This window comes from Arachis ipaensis, chromosome B1 (assembly GCF_059453495.1).
Source record: "Arachis ipaensis isolate K30076 ecotype BB chromosome B1, ASM5945349v1, whole genome shotgun sequence".
NCBI classification, from domain to species: Eukaryota; Viridiplantae; Streptophyta; class Magnoliopsida; order Fabales; family Fabaceae; genus Arachis; species Arachis ipaensis.
Window position 1 is genome coordinate 11,320,560 of NC_142436.1, and position 12,049 is coordinate 11,332,608.

The window sequence follows — 12,049 nt, forward strand, 5'->3', positions numbered from 1 at the left end:
TTAGCACGGATTCATACAATAACTATTTTAGTAAATCACACATATGTTCTCAATATCTAAAAAAGTGAGCCTAGATTAAATGATTATATACATATTTCTGAATCAGATTTCATAGTAGTTGTCTGGCTGACTTGTGAAAAGGGGTGTTTTGAGAGGTTGATAGTCTTACCACGCCTATTTCGCATGAGATTAAGCAGTTTATTTGTGGTTTGAGATATCTTAGTTCGACTGAGTTGGAGCCACAATAGAAGTGGTGGCCTACAGCAACAAAAAAGTATAGTGCAAGGGAGGGTTATAGATGGTTATTAGAGAAAACATTAAATTGGAATGCCAATAGTAACTGGAACTAGTTATGGAATACAAACATTCCAGAGAATTTCAAATTTACTATGTGGCTTGGCTTACATGATGCTCTACCAACTGAGACCTTTCGATTCAAGCGGCATTTAGCTTCTTCAAATATGTGTAAGAGATGTAACAAGGCGCAGGAGACTATGGAGCATTGCCTTAGAGACTGTGAATGATCAAAGGCAATTTGGCATATGTTGGATCCTAGTATCCTAGACTCGACGGCTGGTACTGCTCTTGAAGAGTGGTTTCAGAAGGCCTTGTCTAACAATGAGGCGTCTTTTGGTACATGGCTTTGGTGGGTATGGAGACATAGGTTCAATGACATATTCAATACTGACAACCTTTGGACAGACCACAAAGTTGTTGTCTTGGCCAGAATTTCCGCCAAGGACTTACAGGTTTACAGGAATCGAAACAATGCCTTTAGGTCTCTCCGAAATTGCCTGTGTTGGGAACTACCGGTAGGCAACAGTTTTAAAGTTAATTGTGATGCAAGCTTGTATTTGGATTTAAATTTAGCGGGATTTGAGTGTATTATTAGAGATTCTAAGGGAGATTGGATATCGGGCTGCTCTGGAAGCATTCCCCTGGTCTATCATCAGATGTGAATTATTTGCTGCTTGGAGGGAGCTGGTTTTAGCTTGGGATTACGGTTTGAGGGATATTATATGTGAAACGGATTGCCTTGACATTCTACCCATCATGCATGAGCTTACAAGTGGGTATTCATCTGAAGTAACAGATTTGGTTCACAAGATTCAGGAGCTTTTATCTTATCCTTAGCTTATTCACGTTGAGTGGGTGTCACGAGAAGCAAATAGAGCTGCGAATTGGATGGTTAGATATGGTGCCAAGAGTAACTCTAATCATGTTATTTGATCTGAGCCTTGTGTTGATCTTCAACAAATCATCTGCTCGGATATAGGATAGTGTTTCCTTTGTTTCTTTTCATGTTTAGACAAAAAAAAATTGATTATATAAAAAAAAAAAAAACTGAGCTATAGAGTTGGTGGATTTCCAGCGTGGGTACGTGTCTATATAAAACGAGAAAAAGACAGAGAAAGAAAAAAACTGGAACAGAACAGATAGAAAGGAAAACCGAAACCCGAAGCGTTAGCTCAGAGTAGACGTTGAAATGACAAATTTGCCCCCGTCATTATCAATGAACGCAGCCTTTGGCGGCAGCGGTGCTGCTCCTCCGCCTTCTCCCGGTGGCTCCTCCCAGAGCTCCCCCGGAGGCACCAAGGATCGTAAGATGGCCTCCGCCGAGCAGCTTGTCCTCGAGCTCAGCAACCCCGACCTCCGTGAAAACGCTCTACTCGAACTCTCCAAGGTTCCCCTACTCAACCACTTTCTCTCTCTTTTCCTCCTCAATTTCCCGTGAATTTGTCTCATTTCTGCTCTCAATTCTAGTGATAGAGTGTCCATGTAATTGAAGTGAAATTTTTCTCTATGAATGTGTGTTAATTTCAGTTCTTGTTATGATTAGGTTTTGTGTGTGTTTTAAATGGTAGAGGAGCCAAGGAGTAGAAATGTAGAATAGACTAGATCATGCCACTCTTGAGTTTGGATCCTCAAACATGGAGGCTTTGGCGGACACTTTATCTTGCCATAGCCATACCACTCCTTTCTTCAAGATAACATCAAACCATGGTTTACTTAGCCATCTCCCAAATGTATTTGGTTTTCTTCCCATGTTAATTGTGGAGGCTTGAGATACAATGTAGGTAGCTGTTATACACTTAGATGCATTTGGTTTTGAAAACATGACAAAGACAAGACATTGAGAACAAAATACAAATGACATATACAAAAATGAATGTTTTTATATTTTGTTTGGTAATAAATTAGAACAAATTATCAAAGTCCAATTTATTCTTATTCAAAAAATTTGAGAAGAAAAATATAATAATAAAAAATGTAATTATGAAAAATTAATAAGAATAATGAAAAAAATAAAAAATATTAGTGTTTTTGTGTTCTTTCTGTCAGGATAGACACAAAATACACTAATTCAATATCTTTGGACACAATGTCTCTCCATGTATCATCTGCCAAACATGATTTTATGTCTCTGTGTCTCATGCCGGTAAAGAAATGCAGTCTTATACGGCTTTGTTTAGTGTTTGTTGAGGCTCTATTTCCCTTTCTGCTTTCGGCATTATTTATTTATTTGGATTGAGATTTATTTGTGTTATTAGTACTCAAGTACTGTCATTTGTTTGCCTTTTTTTTTGGTCGAAATTTGTTTGTATTGGTGCACATTGATGTTCTTGGATTTGTTCCACAAACAAGAAGAATTTTCTGTCATAGTACCGAATACAATCCTTCCTATGTCTTTCTCTCTTGTGCCAGTCCTTGAGCTTGAGATTACAATATGTTATAACCAAAATTCATAAAGAGGCTAATGGAAGAGAACTGTAGGAAATGGCCACTGTTGTGGAATTCAGGGTGTTTTACTGCTACTTTAGTTGTTCTGGTCGAACTTTTAACCCATTGGAATTAGGTACGATATTCGGGGTTGAACTGGCTGAGTCTTTGGGCTTCTAATTCTTCTCGCGCTTTCTTTATAGAGGTGGCTGCTGGTTAAAGGGTTGAGTAGGGTGTTTCCTGCTCCTCTCCTCAAGATTGCTGCTGATGCTAATTGACAGGTATTAGATGGAGTAAGCGCGGCAACAAAAACAAAAAGAGAGAAAAGAATGCGAATTAGGTTAAGATGTTAAGTTGACATGCGAATCATAGTTGCTGTCTCATATATAGAACAGAGCGAAAAATTCAGTAAAGTGTGAATAACCAATGCACTGTTAATATGCTTTTGTTAATATATTTCATTACAAAAGAACAAGTTTGCTTAACTAAACTTTGTTGGTCACCTACACATACAATTTAAATGTTATGCATGTACTAAACATTTTAATTGTTCGAATCCCAAAACTTTAAATCTCTTCTTTCGATGATTTGAGGACTTGAAAAAAAGTGACAGAAATAATAGGATGAATCACTTTTGTTCTGTCTGTATGGCTTGATATCAGAAGAAGTGTTATGGTTTCGTGGATGAGGGATGCTAGTTCTGGAAGTTAGAAGAAGCTCAACAACCCTCTAAATTTGCAGTTATATTCAGATTTTTAAATGAAAATTTCAAGTTGAGAATTTTTATCCTAGCTTACCTTGCATAATGTGGATGCTGGACTGGGTCCTTATATTGGCTAATGGACTTATCTAGGCTTTAGTATTTTACTACATGAGGTTATTGGACCCAAAAAACACAATAGACCATAATTTGAAGCTTATTATTATTTTGGCGAGTTTGCAATATTTTTTAGATAAAGGGCTAGGTATATAAACATAGTACTCACATACACACATGCAAACACCAACACCAAAGTTAATTTATAAATCATAATAACTTAACTAGTGAACCATAACATACTTTCAAGCCTACCCTTAACAAGTTCTATTTTTCATATCTAACATCCTCTGTTCCCATTCGAAGTTCCAAAACTGCTAGCATTCCCATAATGCTGAATTCAAGTTATCCATGATGGAAACTGATTGCATATTATGTGATTACTGCTTTTGTTTGACTAGGTTTGTTTTCCATGTCCATTATTTGCTATTGCTTCTCCTATCATACAAGTCTCTGATCACGTTTTTTCCCCCCCTAATATTTTTAGAAGAGAGAATTATTTCAAGATCTTGCTCCATTATTATGGAATTCATTTGGTACTATTGCTGCACTTTTGCAGGTATGCTTCAATAATTCTTGCAAATGTTTACTTCCTTTGTACTACATGCATTTCAAAATAAATGTCACTTAGTTATGTATCTGGACACATTTTGTGAAGATACATTGACAGTTAAATGTACCCAATTACTCAAAGGCCGCACATTTATTTCACATGGAGGAGTTATATTTTTGAGCTCATAAGTTTCTTTATAGTCCAAATACTTTTATTATCCTTCACTCCATTTGGTTTGCTACTATTTCACATCTTTTAACAAGGTGATCCTTAATATTTCTTGAACCTACTCTTTCCATTTGAAATTTTGAATATTTGTCGAAATTGAGGGAGTATGATGGTGACTTAGAAGCAAATGATGGTCAGATAATTTAGTGTTTTTTTAATTTTATTATTTCCTTTTGACGTTTAATTTATATTGCTATATTCTCATCTTTGTACATTTCACTATTAGTGTATCCTCATTAATTTAATTTAATTTTTTTATTTTGGTATTTTTTTATATATATCAAACAAACAAACCTGTATCATATACACCTTTCTTGCATTGGAATTTTTGTTTTCTTTCCAGTAACAGGGCCAATATTAATTGTTGCTAACTTATATTTTATATTTTATTTCTTTCAGGAAATAGTTTCAATATACCCTGTTCTTTCTCCACCAAATCTTACTCCAGCACAATCTAATCGTGTGTGCAATGCACTTGCTCTTCTTCAGGTCAGATTAGCTTATCCTATCAAGTTTTACATCTTGGGTTCATTTCATCTATCAAGGAACAACTTCATTATGTGATTGTATCATTAACTATGCAATTTTGACTTTACATTGTTTTTTAATACATAATGAAAGGGGTTGAACTACACATACTACCTTGAGATTCAGTTATAAGACACTTGGTACCTTAGTATTATATAAAATTTGACCATGACCTCCGCTATAAACATCACTCCTAAGAGGGATGAATAGTGTTTCCCTGACAAATCAAAGAAAGGTCAGCGTAATTCACTCCGATGAAAATGTTAAGAGGGTGTATAGGATTAACACACACAAGAAATTTTTATGGTTTGGACTTCAGGTATGGGAACTTGGATATCAATATTTTGGATTTCAGGTTTAGGTCTACAATTTAGGGGTTTGGCCGTTTGGGGATTGATGTTTACGGATTTGATGTTGGAGGTTTGGATTTTGGGGATCTGGCTTTTGGATTTCAATGTTTTTGAGAGTCTGGTTTGTGGGTTTATGCCGATTTGTTAACTAATGTCAATGTGGTAAAAAGATAGGAATAACTCATGAGCAACTGAGCAAGGAAGGATAATTTCCATGTCCTTGTTTTTCATGTTCTGATCTCCATGTAGGCTGTATTGGTGAGCACATATTTGCTTTCGAAAAATAGGACAGAGTAAGAAACAAATGAGCCATCCACTAACATGAAATTTTCTCTTTCTTATTTATTTATTTATTTGTTTTTCATTTTGAATACAAAAATAAGTTTTAGGTTTCTCATGTTTTTCATGCAGTGTGTGGCATCACACCCTGATACAAGGATGTTGTTCCTCAATGGTAATCTCACTTTATCACTCATTTGAAGGACATTGAAACCTTCTTGTACTTATCATCTTTGTTCTCGGACTAATTTCTTTGTTATATTTATTTTATATGTTCTGGTAGTGATAGAAATAGCATGATTTTAAATAAGCATTTTCTATTTGCTGGAATGCTCTCAAGGATGCTATAAGCTTCTTAGATTTGGTTAATGCATGGTAATGTGAAGTAAAATGAGTGATGTGAAATCTTTAGGATCACCATGAGCATGATATAGACACAACACAAGCCAAGCCAAGCTGATGGGGATAAACATCAGCATTGTAGGAGTATAGCCTTCATGTTGGTCTGTCTTTATGATAACTATATTTTTAAACAGGTCCAAAATTCTATCTTTCGCATACTTAAATGTCTCTGTCTGAATTTTTTAATATATATATAATGAAGATGATGTTTGATGGTTGAACTGCTGTTCTAGAGGATAGTTTATGGGCCATGAATTATATTTTTCCTCCCCGTTTTTTGTTCAATTTTATGTTAGTATAAATGAGGGATGTATGATGATTTAATAAAATGTCTTCTCTCCAACATTTGTTTCTATGGAAGAAATTAATCTTGTCTACAAATTTTAAATGCAACTGTCATAACCTTGTCTCAGTCTGCGTCAAAACAGAGTTTCTTTCTTGCACAATTTGGAACTAAGTGCTTGCTTGGTTTGCATTTTCATTTTCTGTTTTCTGTTTCTGTTTTCAAATGAAAATGTAAACCAAATAGGCCCATAGTTTTTGTTAATCCCTATTATATAAAGTTTGATATTGTAGTTCCAAATTTGTGGAGCATAACTTTCTCTTCTACAGCTCATATACCTCTATATCTGTATCCCTTCCTTAATACAACAAGCAAATCAAGACCATTCGAGTACTTGAGACTCACCAGTCTTGGCGTCATTGGTGCTTTGGTGAAGGTACTTGTCTATTGCTGATTCTGTGATATTAAATGCAGAAAATACATTTTATATTAGTAGCATTCTTGCTGCAAAAAAGTAATTGGTATACCGTCATGATAAAATGAAAAAAAAAAAAAAAAAAGAAAAGCTCTAAGAATCCTCCATTGTCACAAGAAGGTCCTTAAACACAAAAGCTGTGTAATTGAGCAGGGACTTCTGGATCTAACTTGCCTGGAGCATCTAATTACTCTTGTCAAGGATCAAATTGAAATTCCCATCTATTATGCTATTATTGATAATTATTTTCTTTTACCTTGGTGTATTGATATATCATCTATATCTTTGTTTTTTGATATCTAGTAATTGTCCCCCGCCTGAATTTTTTTCACCAGGTTGATGATACGGAAGTCATAAGTTTCCTTCTTTCAACTGAGATAATTCCATTGTGCCTGCGCACCATGGAAATGGGCAGTGAACTATCAAAAACAGTTAAGTTTTTGGCTTTCACTAATGGATATATCATAAATGTAATTTAGTCACTCATGCCTACATAACTTGGTCAACATGATGACGTAAGAAATTGAAATTACGAGGACCCCAACTTAAGAGATATTGATTCTAAAATCTTAATGTTCATTTAGTTTTTTTTCTGCCTTTGAGAAGTTAATCTTGGTTTAAACTTTTAAATATTCATGTTTGAAATTTTCTTGGCATGTTTAGTTATTCATTGTGTGCATGGGATCTGTGCTGTGTGCTTGTCATTGCTATGATCTTGTTATGTACTAGTATTATGTTTGACACATGTAAATCTAGTATGGCAATCTAATGTAAGCTTTGTGGTGACAGGTTGCAACTTTCATTGTTCAGAAAATCCTATTGGACGACGTGGGCTTGGATTATATTTGCACTACAGCAGAGCGTTTTTTTGCAGTAGGTCGAGTTTTGGGAAACATGGTGGCAGCTCTTGCTGAGCAGCCTTCATCTCGTTTGTTGAAGCATATCATCCGATGCTATCTTCGCCTATCAGATAATCCAAGGTTGGTTGTAGCCTGTAGTTGCAATTCCGTGCTTTTGACCTCAACCATTCCCAGCCTTTTGCCAATTTCAATTTGCTCTTTCTTATTTTTGATTGATCAAAAACTCTTGTTTTGTCTAAACAGGGCTTGTGATGCATTAAGAAGTTGTCTTCCAGACATGTTAAGAGATGCTACTTTCAGCAACTGCCTTCGTGTAAGTAATCATTTAAGTTACAAAATGACATTGGCTAGATGCCCAGATTAAAGAAATTACTGGCCGGAGAGAGAGATCATTTCACCCTTTTGCCATATCTTTCAATTTCAAAGTTAGACTTCTCATTGACGTTGATAGATTTAGACAGATAGTCCTACTTTTAGTTTGCTTATATTATGTGTGGTGTGGGTTATGTACTCAGGAGGACCTTACAACCAGGAGGTGGCTGCAACAATTGCTTCAGAATGTTGGTGTGAGTCGGGTGCCCACTCTGCAAGCCGGAGGCGGCTTCGACCATATGATGGTGACATGAGTCTGTTGAATCTTACTTTATGCATGAGCTCATTGTCATTTCTAATTATCCGATCACATTTTCTCTCGTAATTGTAATTATCAAGTCTACTGAAAAATTGTTTTAAGATGTCTTGTAATTTATATAGTATGTAACTTAATAGGTGGTTTTTTATAACAAATGTTCAACCAAGGTTTAGGTGGCTTAAGTTCTAGTTCCTCTAGATTTAGTTATATATTATGGAAAATGAAACATCAAGAAATGTGATGGGAATGGTATGACTTGGTAAATCTCCATAACATTATTTGGAATTACAGTCAAATTAGCAAGATATTTTTGGTTTTATCTTCTAGGAAGTGGATATTGCCAATTTGATAACATCATTCTTTTGTTGTTTCTACTCTTAATGAATATTATTACCATATGTTCGGTTGCTCGTCACGATGAAGGTCGGCTGGGTGTTGGGTCGAGAGCAACTAGAGAGAAGAAGGTATTAGGACCTGATCGTGAGCTTTGCATCGAAGAGTGCCGCCACGAGCGTAGGTGGGTCGGCGAGTGGGGCCACCTGCAAAGACACTTTGATGTTAAAGTAAGTGTCCGTACGATGAGGCGGCTAATTAGGGTAAAAGATGACGTACTTTGGGGGAGGGGTAAGTCCCCCATTTATACCTTGTACTCAGGTATCGTGATTGACATGTTCAACGTGGCAAGTTGCGAGAATCGCGATTGACATGTTCGTCTTACTCGAATCTTCTCGCGTGACAGTCTCCCTCTGCTCGTGACCCTGCCTGTGGGACACATCTTGAGTGCGCGTGGGTTGCCTCCAAGTGTTGCTTGGGGCGTCGTTTCAGATTCCGTGTCCGGGGCATTAAACGCCTTTTATGACTGATTTGAAAGCAGAGGGGAAAATTCATTTTGCCCTTGTCTTTTTGTGCTCCCCCTTCGACGGTTACCATCACAACATTCATATCTTTCTCATATCTCTCTCACTTCCCATTCTCCTTTTTCATTTTCTCCCATAACTGCTACTTTTCAAGTATCACTTCACCTTTTGCTTCTTGTGTGTTTCATTGCATCTGTCCCCACTCCATCGCTTTCTTCTGCTTCACCTACTGGTAAGTGAATTTTTGTGCTCATTTTGTTCATTTTCATGCTTCTTTTGCTGCTATTTGTTGTGTTTGGTTACTACTTGCTTGAATTGAACTTGCCATTATTAGCTAGCTCTTAGGGGGTACCATAGGTGTTTCCTTCCTGGATTTAGGCCTGAAATTGTGTGGAATAGCATAGGATAGTGATATAGTAAAACGTAGTTCAGTTTTAACTTTCTTCGAGTTTTCGACTTTCCGTTTTGACTTAAGTGGTGCCCTACTGTAGGTATGGCACAGCAGCCTATGGCGCAAAACCCTACAAATCGTTACACTTGGGTTATTTCCGACGTGTCGCGCACATCCTCCATGATAACATAAGATGATCTACAATAATTTCGAAATTCGGGGGTATTGTGCAGGGGTGGTTCGGAGGAGGCGAACTACTATGTATTCGTTTTGGGAGCCCAGGAGCGCATCTGCCAATTAAATTTATCGTCTGTGGGTGTATAAGCCCATGTTCACCATGTTGGGCATTCGCCTCCTTTTCTTACCTTTTATCATGACCCTCTTAAATCGGTATGATGTCCCGTCACAACTTCACCCCAGCAGCTGGGCTGCCATTCGATGTTTCGATATGGTATGCGAATATCTGGAGCTCCTGGCCTCCGTTAAGGTTTTTCTCTACTTCCTGGTTACAAACCCCTCCCAAGAAGGAAAGCATAAGAAAGGGTACCTTTCCTTCCAGGCTGTACTGAACTGACGAATCTTCGGTCTTTTCGAGGATTCGTTCCATGGTTTCAAAGAAACCTTTAAAGTGAGACCGGCTCGGGCTGCCACCCTTTTTGGCTCACCCTTGAAGGAGAAAGGCGGATACCAAACTATTGGAGTTTCGGTGCTGGCTCTAACTATTTGATAAAGATGACCTATGATGGACTAGGTCGGGAGAACCAACAGATCGCCGATGTTCTACTAGCGATTTTTTGTTCTAAAAATCTTAACCCCCATTTGTTAATGGGCGACCGAGAATTTGGTCACGAATGTGTAGGTAAAATTCGCTTCCGACTTCATATACCGTTTATCTTCTGATTTCCTAACTTTGCTTTTATTTTATCTTTTTGCTTCTCTTGTAGTTGGGATGGCTGTCGGGCATACAACTTTGACCCGCTTGATGACTCATCTCTTTTCAGGAAATGACAGTGATGATGACAGCTCGGCGACCCTCGCCATTGAGCCCGAGGTCCCTGCAGACGGCGAGGGTAAAGCTCAACACGCCCTCCGCCCGAGGTACCCACCGAGAATATTGCTATTGATGAAGCGAAGCAGGGTAAGGGAATAATGATTGAACCCGAAGCTGAGGTGATCGCTATTTCTAACCCCAAAAAGAGAAAAACGAACTCCGACTCAAAGAAAGTTCTCTCCGTTATGGAGAAGAACTTCGATGTAGGGTTCTTTATCAACTCCCAACTCCTCCCTGGCACTGAGGAGTTCTTCCGAGAAGAAGACCTAGCTGCCCAGGCGAGGTGGACATACTGGAGTCTCCTCCGAGCAGGCGCCATTGCCAGAAAGGTGGAGCCTGTGTTGGCGTACGGCCAGGTTTTTAAAGAAAAACTTAGAGCTGCTTAGAGAGATATCACCAACCACAAGGCCCAAGAGGAGTCCCTGAGGACCCGGCTTACCGAAGAGGAGAAGAGGTTGAAAGAGGCTGCCGATGAGGTCAACCGCCTTGTGGAACGGGACCCCTCTCTCTCCCCAAACAACCCAATGAAACCCGGGGCTGGACTCTTGCATCAGAGGGTAGAGTGAAAGAGTTAGAGAAGAAACCGGCCAAGGCCGTGAAGTCGGCAAACTCCGCCTACATGGAGGCCTTGACCATAAAGAAGAAAATTAGGAAATCCTAAAGGACGCCCAGGAAGCCATTACTGCTACTGATATGAGGAGGCAATCAAAGCTCCCGGCCCCTGCGAACGCTTGGTTGGAAGCTACGAGGAGTTTTCACCGTGTGTTCGAGCCCTCGAAAACATCTCCGGTCACTTCAACCAAGAAATCAACCATCACTTGTGCTTTGATCGCGTGCGGGGTTCATACTAGATGTCATACTGAGATAGTTTTATTGCCCAAGTCATCATTCGCCCCGTCAGGTCAGGTTTCTATAAAATTTTTCGGATCGCCTGGTCGATTCTCACTGTGATCAAGTGTCCTTGAAAGTATTGTCTTAACCTTCGAGAGGAGATTAACAAGGTGTAGGGTAATTTCTCTAGCCTAGTGTATCTCAGCTCCGTTCCTTGGAGCACCTTACTTATGAAGTACACAGACTGTTGCAGCTTGTCCTCCTCCTGAACTAGGACGGCCGTCGTAGCTTCTTCCGTGACCACTAGGTACAAGTACAAAGTCTCTCCTTTTGGTTTACCGAGAACTGGAGGTTCCGACAAGATCCTCTTGAAATGATTGAAAGCTTCTTCGCATGCCTGGGTCCATTCGAAGGTCATCCCCTTCTTCATTAAGTTAAAAAAAGGTAGCGCTTTTGCTGCCGATGCGCCGAGAAAACGTGACAAGGCTGTCAGTCTCCCTGCCAGCCTTTTCACATCATTTACATAACCAGGACTTGTCATGCGGAGAACGGCTTCACACTTATCCAGATTAGCCTCTACCCCTCTTTGTGTGATCATGAATCCAAGGAACTTCACGCCTCCATGGCAAACGCGCACTTTAGGGGGTTCAACCTCTTATTGTGCTTTCGGAGTGAGTCAAAGATGATGCTCAGGTCAGATACCAAGCTATTCGGTTCGAACGTCTTTACCAGTATGTCATCCACGTAAACCTCTACCGACTTACCGATGTGGTCCTTGAAGACTTTGTTCAT

The 12,049-nt window shown here is 38.8% G+C and overlaps 1 protein-coding gene across 1 annotated transcript; it reads left to right on the forward strand.

The window, feature by feature from the left end:
- Positions 1 to 1,409: 1,409 nt before the first annotated feature.
- LOC107624884 (uncharacterized) lies at positions 1,410 to 8,476 on the forward strand. The gene is made up of 9 exons (XM_016327363.3): positions 1,410 to 1,684; positions 4,026 to 4,097; positions 4,719 to 4,808; positions 5,609 to 5,651; positions 6,491 to 6,597; positions 6,972 to 7,067; positions 7,426 to 7,616; positions 7,740 to 7,809; positions 8,012 to 8,476. The coding sequence occupies exons 1-9, from the start codon at positions 1,487 to 1,489 to the stop codon at positions 8,120 to 8,122; spliced, it is 978 nt and encodes a 325-aa protein (XP_016182849.1). The 5' UTR covers positions 1,410 to 1,486; the 3' UTR covers positions 8,123 to 8,476.
- Positions 8,477 to 12,049: the final 3,573 nt, after the last annotated feature.

Excerpts from the sequence above, each read along its gene's own strand:
- LOC107624884 (XM_016327363.3), top strand. The coding sequence starts at position 1,487 with ATGACAAATTTGCCCCCGTCATTATCAATGAACGCAGCCTTTGGCGGC. Across the intron at positions 4,809-5,608 it reads ATGCACTTGCTCTTCTTCAG|TGTGTGGCATCACACCCTGA; the intron begins GTCAGATTAGCT and ends TTTTTCATGCAG. Across the intron at positions 7,810-8,011 it reads CTTTCAGCAACTGCCTTCGT|GAGGACCTTACAACCAGGAG; the intron begins GTAAGTAATCAT and ends TTATGTACTCAG.